At 37.3% G+C, this 17367-nt stretch overlaps 1 protein-coding gene across 1 annotated transcript in view; it reads right to left on the reverse strand.

Annotated features, from left to right (window-relative positions):
* The window catches only part of LOC755161 (MAM and LDL-receptor class A domain-containing protein 2), an 81064-nt gene that overhangs the window by 55976 nt on the left and 7721 nt on the right, over nt 1–17367 (reverse strand). Inside the window, exons 10-31 of the mRNA XM_030993776.1 lie at nt 17009–17099; nt 16334–16471; nt 15393–15593; nt 14503–14655; nt 13657–13797; nt 12913–13041; nt 12409–12539; nt 11731–11860; nt 10939–11091; nt 9939–10189; nt 8965–9055; nt 8234–8374; nt 6569–6825; nt 5714–5966; nt 4743–5002; nt 4098–4302; nt 3338–3475; nt 2740–2865; nt 2074–2204; nt 1292–1376; nt 723–842; nt 42–188 (exon numbers count right to left, since the gene is read on the reverse strand). Of these exons, the coding sequence (XP_030849636.1) occupies nt 42–188; nt 723–842; nt 1292–1376; nt 2074–2204; nt 2740–2865; nt 3338–3475; nt 4098–4302; nt 4743–5002; nt 5714–5966; nt 6569–6825; nt 8234–8374; nt 8965–9055; nt 9939–10189; nt 10939–11091; nt 11731–11860; nt 12409–12539; nt 12913–13041; nt 13657–13797; nt 14503–14655; nt 15393–15593; nt 16334–16471; nt 17009–17099 (3472 nt within the window). The remainder of the gene's footprint in view (nt 1–41; nt 189–722; nt 843–1291; nt 1377–2073; nt 2205–2739; nt 2866–3337; nt 3476–4097; nt 4303–4742; nt 5003–5713; nt 5967–6568; nt 6826–8233; nt 8375–8964; nt 9056–9938; nt 10190–10938; nt 11092–11730; nt 11861–12408; nt 12540–12912; nt 13042–13656; nt 13798–14502; nt 14656–15392; nt 15594–16333; nt 16472–17008; nt 17100–17367) is intronic.

A 17367-nucleotide genomic window follows, 5' to 3' on the forward strand; every position in this document is an offset into this window, starting at 1 on the left:
GAGACCACTGCTCTATCAACTGAGCTATCGCACCTACTAACCTGTTTCTAGTCCTGTAGTGTGGTCTCTAGTTGGTCCAGTCCAGGAACTGGGTGTGATTCCAGCAAACCGGAACCAATCAAGTTCATCATTACGTAACTGCTTCCAGCTGCAGATACCGGTCTCAAAATCACACTGATCGTACGACTCTAAGGGGAGAATCAAAGGAAAGTTTGATTAATAATGAAAACAAACTGTTGTCATGCAGTTGGTCATTCTTTGTCAATAAAAATGTAATTTACCTACTCAGATTTTGAATAACAATGTAAAAATACAGCCTACTTTACTCATCTAAGCAAATGGATTATAATATTCTGTTTAGATAGCTCCTAAAAATGTATCCGTTTGTAGTTCATGCTATATAATTCTTGAAAAAAGGAACAGCATTATAATACAGCTAACGATTGATCTTTTTATATAGCATTTAACAAATGAAATTTTATATTAATACAAATAAATTCGGCTCATTTTAGTAAATCAAAAGAATAAGTTATCACTAGAGTTGTTCATATTTGATCTGGAATTGAACCAAAAAATTGAATGCTAAATAAAATGTGCACCAGGTAATAACATATAATGCAGTTTATGTATTAATTAAGTTGTAGATAAAGCCATTGTCTTCCATTTAATACTTTTATATTTGTGTTTTCATGTTAAATAATTTGGATATTCTGATATCTTACCACATTGAGCTTCATCGGAAAGGTCTCCACAGTCATCCGTGAGGTCACATACCCTTGAAGAATCGATGCAAACCTTATTGGCACACTCGAAGTCTGAGCTGCTACAGGGTGCCGATGGATCTGTGTAATACGAATAAAAGGGGCAAAGTATGATGAAAACGGGAGAATATTACAAAGCAATGATTTACATTTAACTTACAGACGAAAGAAAAGGGCTAAGTAATATTATCTGCAAGCACCATTAAATGACTGCGATTACAAAATAATTTTTGACAAGAAAGTTATTAAAAAAATATGTAGCTGTATTACCTCTAGGAATGGGATGACGCCAGAAAAAAAAAGGAGGAGATTGTAAAAAATAGGAATACGATAAAAACAAATTGAGGATAAGGAGAAGGAGATACAAAAGGAAACATAAGCGATGTAAGGAGACATTTGGATAGAGGAAAACAAAAGAACAAGGATGAGAGGAGTTAAGGAGGAGGAGGAAGAGGAGAAATAACAAGGACGAAAAAGCAGGACAAAGAAGAAGGAACATATATAAATATATATATTTCTGTATTACTAACCTGGGAATCCACATCCTATGAATGTGATATCATCGAGTGCAATGTCCCCATAGACATCAAATGAACGGGTTGCATCATATTGAATCTTAGAATAAAAATAAGAAGAAACATTTAATATTAAGTAGACACTAATAATATTAACCAATTGTTAGAAAATGAAATCTCATTCATGAACACATTCTTATAGGTTTCAGAAAGTGAGAGTTATTCAAAGAATTCCCTTGCATCTAATCACATGGTTGTGAAAACACTCGTTTTATGATGTAATATTTCGTGCAATCATACATTAAGGCCTAATCAATCTGTAGCCTTTACTTAAAAAAATAAATATATAATGTATTCCATAAATGACGACGTAAAATAAAGTCATAACGTAAAGCTTTATTTCGATGATTACAAGAAACGAGGAGAGTGTCTTAAGATTCCAGGACCAGAAGGTAACTATTCGTTGACTCCTTGGTGGAAATTCCTTTCATGGGTGTACAAGTCTGCACGCAGCAAACCCGTAGTTTATCAAATAATACCTCCTAGTCTCTCGGAAAGTCTCCGGGTGAGGGAAACGTAATATAAGGACTTTACTTTATGGAGGGATGGGTGGAGAACGCAAAGCATTATATGAGGGCTGTTGGTCATAAAGATGAAGGCTAATGCTGATTATTGACAACACCTGCTATTTAGTAAACACCCGAATCGTTTCGAATTTCCCAAAAGAACCAAATTCTAGACGACTTCTAAATAACGTATCCCGTACGACTGCCATTTTCTAGCTGTTTAGTACCAACCTGGAACGTGCCGCGTACTCTTCCTATTCCGAGTTCGATTTTGGTCCATTGGTTACCAAGATCCTCCGATAGATAGATGAGAAGAGTCTTCGAGAGACCCGACTTCAGGAACACGCCGAGGCTTCCGACATCTGCAATGACCAAAGAGAAAAATCATGTTCTTGACAACATCATGGTGAAGTTTAATTAAAAGTACGACACTGTGCAACTTTTTCAAGTCGCTTTGAAATAATTTTACACCTTCTTTATCGTAAATGAAACATATTGTTTTGACATTGTTTTCTCAATAATGTAATTCATGCTCGTATCTTCCACCGGTAGACTATGAGGTTTATCTCTTTAATTATCACCATCATGTTTAAAGCGTCTTTATCTTCTCTATTACAGAATGCCATACAATATATTTAAACTTGAATTAATGGACCTCCTGCGTTCTAAAGCACAATACTTTAATTGAAGCACTATCATCACAATCACTATCATTCTACGAGCACCTCCATCCTCGTCGCTATCACATTATCATCATTCTCAAATGCATTAATCATTGTTATTGTTATGACTATCATCGTCTTCATCATCACCATTATCATCTTGGACGTCATACTAGTCATTATTACGATCATCATTACCAACACCTCCCTCCTCCTCCTCATTTCTCCATCTTACCCGTTCCATAGAGATGGACCCATATTTCCATCAGGCAAGAAGGGCTCGCATCATGTAGCTCAGGGGACAACAGGGTTGCTCTACTGTATCCGGATCCATCGCTTGAGTCCACGTACAAATAGTGACCTTCACAAAATAATAAGAAATAAACAATAGCTCACTCTTGTAAAAAATATGTTGGGTTTTATGAATACGCACGCAGAACTATTATTTGAAAAACATCAATACTTTATTAAAATCTTTGTTGTAAATTATTCATTAACATTGTGATGTGTTTTGTAACTTGCTCTTTTAATGTGCAGCGGTCCGAGTAAAACCTTCTACGCATGTCTGCTAATTGCATATTATTCCTCTTTACCTTTTTTGGCAAGCATGCAAATCTTGTTTAGACCCTCAAAATGTATCCAAAGGTTAAAATGGATGAAATAAACGTTCAAGGATAAGCCTAATATTTTTCATTCTAATTGGCACGACTTTTTGGGGGTTGCGAATTATTAAAAAGAAATGTTTTTTTAGTATCAAATTTATCCTTGTAAATGATAATTAATGTAACAAGTGAATAAGCATTCACATTAAAACTTTGCCATCAGTGACGTACCGAGTGACGTTCCAAGTGTGTGATCATAAGACGGGCCAGTGTTATCGGTGGGTGTGGCATCAGAGCCGATCACCCATTTGAAGCTGCCATCACTAACGTCTGTGTAGTTACACAATCCAGACTCAAAGTCACATGGTCCTGAACGACAGGGGAGAGTAAAGGATTCATCAATTTGAATGCAGTAAGAGAGAGAGAGAGAGTGCGAGAGAGAGTGCGAGAGAGAGTGCGAGAGAGAGAGAGAGAGAAAGAAAGAGAGACAGAAATAGAGTAAGAGAGAGAGGAGGAGAGAAAGAGAGAGGTATAGACAAAGACAGAGACTGAGAGAGAGATATAGAGATTTTTTTTTTTTTGGGGGGGGGGGGGGGGGGGGAGGGCAATCACATATATTAACAAGTGATGAGATAATTCGTAGAACACCAATATCTTATTGCCTATTAACATACACTGGTTATAAACAGTTACAAGTACAACGTACTCTTATGCTTCATTAGGAAAAGTTAATTTAGACATTTTTACCAGTAACCATCAAGATCACCAGTACCACTATCACCACCATCACCAACATCACCACTCCAACCTACCACAAATCATTTCATCACTACCATCCACGCTATCGTCCTGGACGTTGCAGATTTGCGCCACATGTGCCAGACAGCCCCCTTTGGGACTGCATGTGTACCAGTAACTATCAAGACCACTAGTACCACATTCACTACCATCACCATCACCCAACACCACAACCGCCACCACTCCAACCTACCGCAATTCATTTCATCACTGCCATCCCCGCAGTTGTCCTGGAAGTTGCAGACCTGTGATGCATCGGTCAGACAGGCCCCATTAGAGCAGTAGAACTGACAGGGCGGGGTCGGTGTGGGGGCTGAACAAGCCCCCTGGAACAGGCTAATATCATCCAGTCCAATGTCACTGGTAGAGGGTGCTCCAACCTTTCCTTCAAAGATGATCTAGTCAGAAGGAAAAAAAAGACAAGTTGATTTGAATGAAAATTGACATTATTGATAATCATAATTATACTGTTCTGGATGGGCACATAGCACATTATGATATAATGTCTCTATGTGCTTCAAAATGACTTTTGGTATTATTATCGCGTATTAATCTTCGGCATTCATGCCGTCCAAGGACTACTTCCTACCATGCAGGCACCTACTCACTACACCTGGGTCGAGTGTGGCAAATGTAGATAAATATCTTGCCGATAGACTTTAGTGCTGCGGCAAGAATTTGAACCGCGTACCTTGTGGTTCAGAGTCCAGACACTCATAATGCTTTAACCCCTCTACACCTAAAACAACATCTATTTTGGATAATAAGGTTTTAGAAACACCCAAACAATTTGAAGCCTCTAATAAGGAAAGGGATAAAGCGTTGGATTGATATTTACCTCATAACTACTGCCTTGGTCTACCAAGGTCACAAGGGCGTGGTTCCACGTGTCCCCCTGGTCTAAGGAGAGTGTCCAGACACTGCTCCAATCACTCAGGTCGTAGCCCGCCCTCACCCAGGCCGTCAGGGTCCCGGTCCCGTAGAGATGATACCAGAACGACAGGCACATGTCACCTTGGGTAAAGATGGTCTCGGACATGAAGAGGGCGCTGTCGTCTGCCAGGCGGGGTTGGGAGGAGTCGATATACATGTAGTAACCTGTGGTGAGGAAATAAAATTGGAAGATACATACAAAGGAGGCTTCTTAGTTCAGCAGTATAGAGCAGCAAATTCGTAATCGATGTTCTGGGTTCGAGATGTTGTTGTTCGTTTATTGTAAGACTACAGCAGGCTTACGGTTGCACCGTGTGAGAGTGGAGGATTACGGGAGGATTACCCAAAGTCCTTTTCAGGACTCCCCAATCCTCCCCCTCTCTCACAGGGTGCAGTCGTAAGCCTACTGTATATCTACATCACCATGCAAGTCGATACTTAAATATAAGACTTTGCTGATTTAATCAAACACGAAGAAAAAAAAATCAATTATCAAAACAGATATGAGATAATGGTAAAAGCAAACATGGTTACAGCAGTTATACATGTATCAAGATCTACTGATAAAACAAACTTGTTGTTGTTTCGCTAGTGCCCTTCAGCATCGACTTTCATTACTAAAGATCTCGGATAACACTGAAGATAGTCTTTGACATGAGGTCTATGTAAGGCATTTTGGGGATGATCGAATATATAATATAATCATTATGTTATATCTTTGAAGTATATACTAGTAGCAGCGACATTGAAATAACAAGACCGTAAATAAACTAAACCAAAGGCAATTCCAATAGCCTCGCATGATTTTATGCTAATTCAAAAGACAAACGGTCAAGTTGATTTCTTAGCAGGTATTTGCTATCGTGTTAGGGTTACCTAGGGGAGTCCCCAATGTATGATCCTTGGAAGGACCCGTCCCTGACGAAAGCGTTGATCCACTATGACGTAACCAATCAAACTGGTCTATGTTTGTCCCTTGGAGGCCAAGCCAGTTGGAGGGTATATTGACGTATGTGCATGTGTCCGATTCGAAATCGCATGACCCGGAAGGAGAGCATGTGTCCTTGGTGAGGTCAAGGTCATCGAGGGCTAGGATACCATCTTGGCTCACAGTGGCTTCAAAGACGATCTTGAGAGAGAGAGAGAGAGAGAGAGAGAGAGAGAAAAAGAGAGTTTGGATTGTAAAACAAATATATATATTTAAGGTGGTCATATGTAAGAAATTTACCAGGGTCCAGTTTTATACACAGTTGCGATTAATCGCATCTTATTTAAGACGAGGCCCAGATCTTCAAGCAAATGAAGAAAAAGAAAATGATGTATATAGTAACATATTCATATTTTCTTTAAACGTGATGTAGCAATGTGTGATAGACCTACAGGCATTTCTACTCATTTTGCATATGCAAATAATCACGGGAGCAATTTTAACATTGAGTAATATTTCGATTTTTCTATAGTAAATAGCGCATTCTGGTTCTGATATTCATAATATGATTCTGAACTTTGTTTTCTATTTTGAGAAAGAGTAAATCTCTTACCATTAATGACATCAATATTGGTGATACCGAGTAATATTTTTCTCTTTATTACATGTTGTTATTACTTTATTTCATTAAAAACAGTTATGATAACAGCGAACTGCAAAATAGCATTGCTTTTTCATCGAGTAGGTGATGTTAATGCTGATATTGATATTGCAATACTTTGATAGGGTAATACATTTGTTACCGTATAGTCAAGCGCGCTTGAGAACGATGCCTCAACGACTGTCCACAGGTTGCCCATCAAAGGCACACCACCGTCCACCAGATACTGTACTGGGACGCCACCAACGTTGAGAGAGACCCGTAAATCTGATGTGACAGTGCCAGCATGGTAGAACCAAAATCGGACGCAGCGTTGATACGTTGAAGGGAATACGGAAGAAATTAGACGGACCTTATCGCTTGGAGTATTCTGGATATTGTCGACGTACAGGAAATGTCCTGTCGGGAAAAAAGTAAAAAGAAAACGTTTTTTTATTTAGTCCTCAGTATGTCGATCAGTATCAATGTCATTATCCTCATCATCGTAAGCACCCCTGACACCATCATCTGTGTTACAATAATTATTGTAAACATTATCTTCATTGTAATAACCAGTTGCTCCGATATTTGCTTTGGCAAATTTTGGTCTGAGGTTAAATTACAGGGTGAAGAATAGGAGTACAAGGATGTTTTATGTTAGGTTTAGGTTGATGGTTCGGGCTATGTTAAAAAGACATACTCAAGGATTGAAATTAGGAATTTCAGTTTGAGTAGGAAACTACTGGGGAACAATAATCACAGTACCAAGTATCATACAACCTTTGAAAGCGCCTGTGGATGATTTTGAACAGAAATATAAATGATGTGAATCATCATCCCATCATCATTCTCATAACCCTCATCATCATCATCATCATCATCATCAGTTTATCCATTGGACTCCATGGAGGAACAGAGCCATTAGGTTAATGGCTCTGAAATGGACTATCCAACCGCTTTATCATTCTATTATTGTCATAGAAGTCTTTGATTTTGTTATATTGTGTTATTATTTTTGTATGATGATTTTCGGAAATAAAACAAACAAACAATCCCTAAGACCATCCTCATCATATGTCCTGGGGGTGTTTCACAAAGATCCTAAGTTGAACTTATCTCTAAGTTGGACTTAAAATTTATGGGAAGCCATTAGCATCCTTGAAAACATTTTGTAATTTTTTTTTTAGAAGGTATAAAATGTTGATTCAAATCATTCATATTTTCTATTATCAAGGGAGATTTCATGTTCTTGATGTGGAATTGATGAAAAGTCTAAAATACTCCAATTTTTGCTTTTGAATATATTTCATTTTAAGGCTCCAATGGCTGTCCATACTTTTTAAGTCCAACTTAGTGTTAAGTTCTACTTAGGATCTTTGTGAAACACCCCCCAGGTATAGTGGTTTATTCACTTGACCCTCAATCCAATGGTTGAGGGTTCTAATCCCAGCCCGGCACAAACGTCTATAGGCAAGAGTACATTAATCCACAATTGTCACTCTCTACCCAGGTGTAAACGGGTATCTGGTAATTGTTGGGGTGACTATAATTGCAGGGTATACAGGAATTGCAGGCTACACTGGGTAAACAACCCAATTATTTAGCATTACAACCACCATTATCATTAGTAATAATAGTAATATCGAATATTTATGAGCGCTAAAAACAATCAGTACCATAGCGCTTACAAATACCAATATATGAAAATAGGACACAAAATGTGCAGTTTTACAGGGAGTAGATCACATAGTTCATTATCATTACCATCACCGTTCTCCTCATCATGATCATCCTCATCATCATCAACATCAACATCATTAACTCTCACCTTGTGCACTTTGGTATGTATTGTCCACGTCGGGGCCGTAGACCAGGGTGGTCGATGCACCGGTGGCCAGCGTCCAGTCTCCGTCATCTGTCACATCCTGCTGGAATCCACATAGCTCTCCATGCTCGAAATCACACGATCCTACACATCAAAATTACATTGATTAAAAAATACATTAAAAACTTTTAAGCTAATAGGAATATGCAATATCAAACATCAAGCATTTGACAGAGTAGTAAGATTTTTAGTAATCAAATTCATTTTTATGATAACCATTTGAACATAGTTCAATATCTTTAAAACCATACAACTCCTCTAAACTGTTAACGAATGTTAAATACTACATATAGGAAAACAGAAACCCACGGAGTTTACAAAAAATACAACTAATTAGGGTGGCAGAAAGAAGACCAAGCATATCTTCGAATGATTAATGCTAACATATACTGAGTATATTATGCTACCCATTCAAAAAACACAGTTAGTATGTGAAACAGCTACGGTACTGACATACGAAATATCAATACAGTATATCATGGTCTCGAAAAGAATATTCTGAATAACAAATTATTTGGGAAAGAATATGAAATGATATTTCACTGAATAAATATATGTTTCAATAAATACATATTTTAGATTGCAAATAAAGATAATAAGGTATTCAAAATCAGCTAACAGAAGGAAGGGGGAGGTAATGAAATTAAATTTGTGGAGCAAAATAATGGACTTACTTGACGGTGGACATTGGCCACTGCTGAATGTGACGTCATCGAGAGCGATGTCTCCTCTTACTCCGTTCCCAACCACTCCTGTAAACTTTGCCTGTAAGGATATATAAACACAAATTGACCTAATGAGTCGGGGATAACTTGATAATCTGAATTCAAGTTATAATACACTGAATGTTTAACACTAGTAAATTACTAGTTTTAACATGTTGAGAACAATTGAGAATATTTGATATATTTCATAAATTGTTTTGATGAGTCAGGGATAACTCGATAATATAAATTCAAGTTATAATAGACTGAGTGTTTAATAAGTGAGTAATTATTACGTGATTGAGAACATTTGAGAATATTTGATATAGTTTACGAGTCCGCACGAGTCGTGGGATATACCCTTGTATCCCTTAGGCAGTTTGGAATACCATTGTGTGTTAATACCTTTTGAAAAGTGCGAACATTACAATAATGTCTTACGTAATTCGGACACGATGTTTTTATGGGATATAAATATGTGTATATTAATCAAAAGTCTTTTTAAGCGTGTTAAAGTATTCGTCCGAAAACTCAAAAATGTTTTTAATTGATGCAAAATTCATATTATTGCAATGGGACCCCTTCCTAATCAAATATAACAACTTCCCTCTTCAAAATACGATTGAGGTCCGCAGTAATCAACTCTCAAAAATGTTAATTTTGAGATCCAGATTGTTTGCCTTCAGTGGTCCTCTGTAGAGCGTCAAGAGTTGTGACGTCACATGTAAGACACAGCTAGCCACAACATTGCATTTGATGCCTTTCCATGATATGTATATGATTTTTCAGCAAAATATTCGTGTTTTTCAAGAAAAAATCTTTACATCCATATACATTTGTCCATAATTATCAGTTGTTGTGAATTCTGTTCGGGTGACTAATTCAAACAATACCAACAACAATAAAGAATAACATAACAACATTGATAGCAAGCAATCACTTACTGTAAAGTCACCAGTCACGTGGATCTGTGCCATCATCCACTCACTGCCTTGGTCTCCATCCCGCCTCCACACCATCTCATCACCGCTGCCGCTCCTCTGGGCGTAGACCTCCAACCGATTCACATCCGGGCCATACATGTGATACCACCACGTGACACACAGTCCGCTGGAGCCAGTTGCCATTGGAACGGACAACAGTGACCCGTGCTCACCTAGGAGCTGGCCATCAGCCTTCACGTAGACGTAATATCCTTATTTTAAATACAAATTTTAAAAGGAAATTAATTTTTGTTGATGACACTTTTAATTTCGTTTTTTTATTGCAAAATATAATATTTTTTTCAACTAGATGATTGAAGAGAAGTTTATAGTTGTTATGTTTTCAAAAGAAATTAAAACATCCTTTCGAAGTAAAAAAAACAATTTATACACAACAAAATAGGTATGTTCAATTTCTTGATAAATGGAGGCATGCATGTCCGATTTATCTAAATATCATAATTTTTTTTTTAATTTTACCCACATTTGTCAAACGTATGTATCCAACATTTTTTTTTCTTCATTTGCTAATTATCCCGTGTTTATTCTTTGATAAAAATCGGATAAAGACTTTATTTGAAGAAAAAAAATAACACTTTTTCTTTCACACGAATAACAGAGAAACAGATATGATCGTCTTCACATGCAGACTGTGAATCAGCCAGATTTTGTTGTGCAGTTACTGTGAACACAATTATATGCAAAATTTGATATGCTCTATCTACATTAACAGGTGACTGGAAATTTATGTTTTCCACTTATCTAGTTTCAATATTTCCCTATGTTCTTTGTTTTTAAGGACAACGATACATTTAAGTGTAAAGCGTTACATGCATAATTATGAATAGCCATTATCATATCGATATTGCCTTGCATTTCAATGTTGTAGGTCAAAACAGAGAAATGATTAATTGAACTTAAAATTAATATGGATTATTTTGCGAGAGGGAATTCAACTTACCGTTTGTGTTAGTTAGGGTGTGGTCTACTTGCGGTCCAGTCCCTGCAGTGGGCGTGGACCCAGAGGCCCGTATCCAATCGAAATCATCATCTGTATCATCCTGGCTGAAATCACACAAGTCCGTCTCAAACGTGCACACAGATATGACAGGAGCTTAGTGGAAAGAAAAGAGAAAGTAATGAAATAAAGGTTTCATTAATTGAATTAAACTAAACAGGTCAAAGTAACTCAATATACTGAATAGTTAAAAGAAGTAACATAAATAATGCACATAATCAAATACTTCTACTTTAAAACAGTACATTGAAATCACAATCTATTTGATGTGAATGGGACGGCTTGTAAAAATTAAATGTTACAGTAGTAGATATTCAATCAACAAAATGCCTTGGATAATTGTTATGAAAATGAAGAAAACAAAAATCAGGTAGACGAGTAAGGGAGGGGTATAGTTATTAAAGTAAAATGATTAGTTGCGAAATTAATGAAACGAAAAAAGAGGAAAGAACAGAAAAAAACGATCCAAAAGGGAAGAAATCACACAACTAAGCAGGATTTTCGATAGGGATACTGGACAGACATATATAACGAGAATAAATCTGTGACGGGAATAAGTCTTTTCTTAATTGTATACTTGCAAGTATTACTACTACTTCGACATACTAAACTTGATAACCCAAGTAGATGTAAGATTGCACCCTTTGTTCCAAGGGAAAATGTTCAATTCATAGTTTTTTTTATTCTCTGTGGATGATTTCTAAATCACAATAGACTAGTGCATAAACACAATACCTGGTGTTGGTTTGGTGGTAGGAATCGGTGCTGCAGTTGTGAGTTGTGAGCAAGGAACCATTTCAATATCGAGATCATCGATGGCGATGTCACCATTGAAGTCGATCAAAAAAACTGCTTCAATTTGGATCTGTAATTAATGCACATATAAAGACAATATCAATATCAATATCAGACGGTGTATCTACATGCAAAAGTCTTGTACCGGACTCTCACAATTCCACTTTCACAACCACAGGTATCATCATTATACAATTACCACCATTATCACTTTAAATCATTAATGTGAATAAATTAATCATAATCAGCGATATCTCCATCGACATCATCATGATCAGCATGATCATCATCAGCATAATCACTATCATCATCGTCATCATCATCATCAACATCACCATCATCTTCATCATTACCACTGGTAATTTCCCAATGATGATTGTGATAACCACTATCATCATCATCATCATCGTCATCATCGCCCTGATCATTAACATCACCGTCATCATCATCATCATCACTGTCATCATCATCACCATCATCATTACCACTGGTAACTTCCTGATCATTATTAATTTCGTCACCACCTATTAAAGGTATATTACATCATCAAATCAACTAAGGCAAACACAACACCCACCATCACCATAATCATAATCGATACAAGAATGTTATCTTTACCCTGAATTCATCATCGCTCGTGAGAGGAACCAGCCCCCTTAGCCAGATATTTCCTTGATCACCGCTCTTGGACCAAAGCTGGGCCTGTGACCCTGAGTTGTTCACTGAATACACGTTCAGCTCCCCAACACCTGTAAGAAATACAAAAAGAGTTTAAAGAACCAAACTGCGACATAACCTAGAGTGCGTCAAAATAAGGATGCAATATTCTTAATTACGTGAAGAGACTTGAATTATTAACATCATGACCTTAGTGTTCTTATTACTCAACTTAAATTATTACCCTCGTGTCAGCTTCTAGACTTGTAACGGCAGAGGAGGGTTTATTCCTCTATTTAAAGTGGTCCATATTGCTTGTTTTACAGTGGAGAGAGAAAGAGAAAGAGAAAGAGAAAGAAAAAGAGAGAGAAAGAAAGAGAGAGAAAAGAGAGAGAGAGAGAGAGAAAAAAAAGAGAGAGAGAGAGAGAGAGATAGAGCGAGAGGGGGAGATGGTATTTATCTTACCTGCGCCAAACATGTGATACCACAGAGTGAGACAGCCCTCATCAGTAGGATCGAAATGCTCGCTGTTTAGGATGGCATTTTCACCAGGCTGGATGGATGGATGAGATGTCTCAAAGTATACGTAATAGCCTGTTGAAGAAAAAAGAAATCTCAATTAAGGTCGCTTGTCAGAATCTAGGCCATGTTTCATACAACTTGTTATCAATAAAATTTAAAAAAATTCCTTTTACAAATTTGCTCTCAGCCAAACAAATACCATGGTTTCAGTAGCTTATAACGGTATTTTTTTTTGGTATTGATAACAAGCTTTTTAAAACAGGGCTGCGATTTCCCAGATGATAAACAATGCAGATTTATCCTTTTCATTTTAAATGCAAAGGAGAAAAGTGAGGTTTAAGTTCTTTCAAGATTATACTGAAAATTATATATTGAAAACAAAAAGTATGTTTCATCAAAAGGTAATTTGTAACAGGTCCAAACTCTAATTGACATGAGTTGTACAATGAAGGACAACAAAGAGATCAACAACTGCAACAAAAACAACATGGCGTGATGGCTCATTGATAGGGCAGTATTCCCTTAACCGGGAGGTCCCCGGTTCGAAACAAAGTCGATGCGCTTAATTGTGCCTTTTGGTTAGGCATTTTTTCTTAGCTGTCAGGTAAAACAAACAAACCAACAGGGAAAAAAATAGCGCTTTACAACCTTCGGCACAAAAATAATACAAGCTGTTGATATATATACCTGCAGCTGAGCCAGTCGTATGGTCCTGGTTAGGTCCTGTTCCTCCACTCGGTGTAGACCCGCTGGTCCTAAGCCAGTCCCAGTCATCATCCTGGATCTCTTGTGACCAGCCACACAGCCCGGTCTCAAAGTCACAGGAACCTGTTTGATAATGAACAAAAGCAAAATAATAACAATCATAATAATAATAATAATGATATTGTTTACCCAGGGAAGCATCATAAGCGTCAATGCTGTTCTTCCTGAGGGCCCTGCCATTAGTATTACCCAAATATTGCCAGGTATCCATTTACACCCGGGTAAAGAGTGGAGAACGTGGATTAACGTCTTGCCAAGGAAGTGATGGGATGGGATTCGATGCTGAACCCCTGGATTGAGAGTCAATTAAATACCACGACACCTCCATAACAAGCTTGTTTCGCCGTTTGCCATTCGAGCACATTTAACATTATAGATAATAAAGCAGGTATTTTGTTTTCTCATCTTCAGCGGTCGGGATTTACTTTTTTCCGTGAAACAGTTTGTTATTATTCTTTACAGATTACACCCAAATATGCCTAAAGGGTGGTGTATTTTAGTTTTAAGCAATTTTAACAAACTATCATTCAATATTTTCCATTCCCATAAATTTGTCAGAAAGATATGCATAACATTATAAATTATCGAAAAATTATGACAGGATCCAATTTGGTATAGTCGCCATAAATATATAAGCTCATAGTAGGCGTTTGCAACATTTTCATCTTTGGTACATTCCATTGCAACGATTTACCATTGTCGTTGAAAGATTGATGACTTTGCCAATTAAACTATTCAAAGAATGACTCATAGGAATATTTGTAATACCTTGCTTTGGACAGGCACCAGGGATGACCTCAGTATCGTCAATAGCTATATCACCCTGAACACCGCTCCCTCTGACGCCCTCTATGATGATCCGGTAGCGATGAGCAGATGAGATGTCAACTTGAGCAAAGCGCCAAGCATCTGACGGAGGACCTGTTTGGCACCAACAAAAAAGATTAATATATTTTTGAGGCGTACTAACTTCCTAATACTTAAGAAGAAAATATATAAAAAGAGATCGAATCTAGACAACTTTCAGATGAGACAACGACCAGATTAATATCATACAATGGGCAATAAACTGAATATCTTTGATCACTTGAGCCCTACTATTTCAAGGAAAATGTATTTGAAAAAAAATATTTCAAGGTTAAGCTTGGGCGAAAATAACGCAGTTTTTCATTTAGTGGTTGTTTGAATAAAGGACATCTACTTTTCATTTTCTTATTGAAGAGTAAAAAGGCAGACCAGTTGTGCAGACAATTTCAAAGCTTCTTCGAGGTAATCAATGTAAAAATACTGATCTACACCTGTGGCATTCAGTATTGTGTACGCGAAATATTAAAAGGGCTTATTCCGATTCATCGGATCATCGGGTAGGGTCGGGTGGTCGTGTTACCCGACATTTTGTGAAACATGCCCCTTAATTCACAAAAGGTCGGGGTAATTTTTGGTTTAATAAACCCCTCTCATGTACAAGTGGTCTAGTACAATATTCCCTACACTTTATGAGAATCCTATGGCAATTCTACGAAAGGTCGTGACCACCTGACCGGACGCGAAGACCCGATGGTTTGAAGTAAGCCAATAATAGACAGTATAAAAAAGAATCAAATTAGTATTTTAGAAATGTTTATTCCTCGATGAGAGCACTATTTCCAAGAACTGACCTGACTTATCAAAGAGTGGAGCACTCGTTGACCCCGTGATCTCATCTTTAATGTAGACGGTCAATTGACCTATGGCCTTGCCCAGGAGATGATACCAGAACCGGAAGCATTCACTACGCGTATCAAGGTACGTGGGACTGATGAGGATTGCTCGGTCACCCTGTACTCTGGGTGAGGATACCTCAGTGAAGGCATAGAAACCTGAAATGGAGGATATGAGACATGTTAATTGGCATAATAATTGCTGTTGGAAATTGGTGATGACAGTTTTGTGTAGGCAAACAAACACGAAATGAAATATTTGAAAATGTTTATTTATTTGATTTGATTTGATTTGATTTGATTTTTATTTATTCCATTAAAATCAACATTTATTCATGTATAACATTCATTTAACCTGTCTACCATTTCAGCAATTCAAATGAAAAAAAATACTCATCAAAAAGTTGATCAAGAAAATTGAAAGGCCTTTTAAGAATTACAGCCTTAAAGGCAGGCTTTACTACTTCAGATAAAAGGGATTAGACCACGCAGCGAGCCAGCGAGGTCACTGTGACAGGTGGCTATCTCATTAACTCAGCTCTCATTTAACATACGAAAAAGAGGATCATGGGGGACCAACAGGCACCGATTGGGGAAGTTGTCTATATTGAGGGAGCAAGTAGCTACAAGTAGGACAGTGTGCCTTTTAATGGATGGCAACTGTTTTAATTAGTATGCCTAGACGTTGAGGAACGCACATTTAATTAATATAAAGATTGTAAATAAAACTCTGCATACCCAAGCGAAGCTCATTCATTATGACTGTATACTTACATCGAGATAATGGTTCAACATAACAAGTATATACATAACAGTAAAATTGAACAATAATCCTCTTTGAGAATCATTGTGTATACCCTATATCCGGGATAATTCACCCATATTTTAAATAAACTAACCTTCTGTTGTGCCAGTTGAATGGTCGTAACTTGGTCCTGTGTTACTAGATCCTGTTCCTCCAGCATCCCTGGTCCAATCAAATTCATCCGTCTGGTCCTGGGCCCAACCACAGAAGTCCAGCTCAAAATCACAGGTTACTGAAATATAATGGATGATATAGATTAAAGCTTCTTTTAATCTATTGTAAATGTCCTACAATTGAACAATAGATATGGAGTAGTATACTGTATAGTAGGGAGCGGTAGGTAGGTAGGTAGCTACATACTTACATAGGTAGTTAGATAGATAGAAAGAGGGAGAGAGGGAGAGAGGGAGAGAGAGATTGAGAGAGAAGGGGTGAGGCTTGAGAGAGGCAAGTGTTTTGTAAAGATAAAAACAGAGACGAATAGTTTAAATAAGAAGAAAACAAAGTCGAAGACACGGTTATTATACATGTCATAGTGGGGAAGAACAGGAGAGGGGAAATAAAGTAATATGATGAGTGTTATAGAGAGAGAGAGAGAGAGAGAGAGAGAGAGAAATACAGAACTGGCGGGAAAATTAACAGACAAAGAGAACTGGAAGATACGTGAAAGAAACTTAAAAGTAAATACAAGCAGAACAAATAAATCATTAAAAGTGTTATAGAGGGAGATATATACATATATAGACAGTGTTAGACTGGTGTCCGTTACCTTCTTGTGGGCATGCTCCGTCATACAACGTAATGTCGTCAAGAGCTATGTCTCCTAAGAAATTATCACCAACAACACCTTCAAACATGATCTATGGCAAAATATAAGAACACAATACAAAATAGACAATCAAAATCAACAACGAAACAAAAAATGTACACTCGCGTTAATGTTGCCATATAACATCCAAATCATATTTTCATGACACGAACATTAATGTCAAAGAATAAAGGACATACATCTGCTTTGATGTTTGTCAATAAAAATGTATCTATATATGGGTAGCCTGACAACCTTCCCGCAGATGCAGCGATCTGTTTATTAAAAAAGTATCAAGGGAAGATTGATTTAATTGGGCT

This window comes from Strongylocentrotus purpuratus, unplaced genomic scaffold, assembly GCF_000002235.5.
Source record: "Strongylocentrotus purpuratus isolate Spur 01 unplaced genomic scaffold, Spur_5.0 spur5_scaffold_20, whole genome shotgun sequence".
In the NCBI taxonomy this organism is placed as follows: Eukaryota; Metazoa; Echinodermata; class Echinoidea; order Camarodonta; family Strongylocentrotidae; genus Strongylocentrotus; species Strongylocentrotus purpuratus.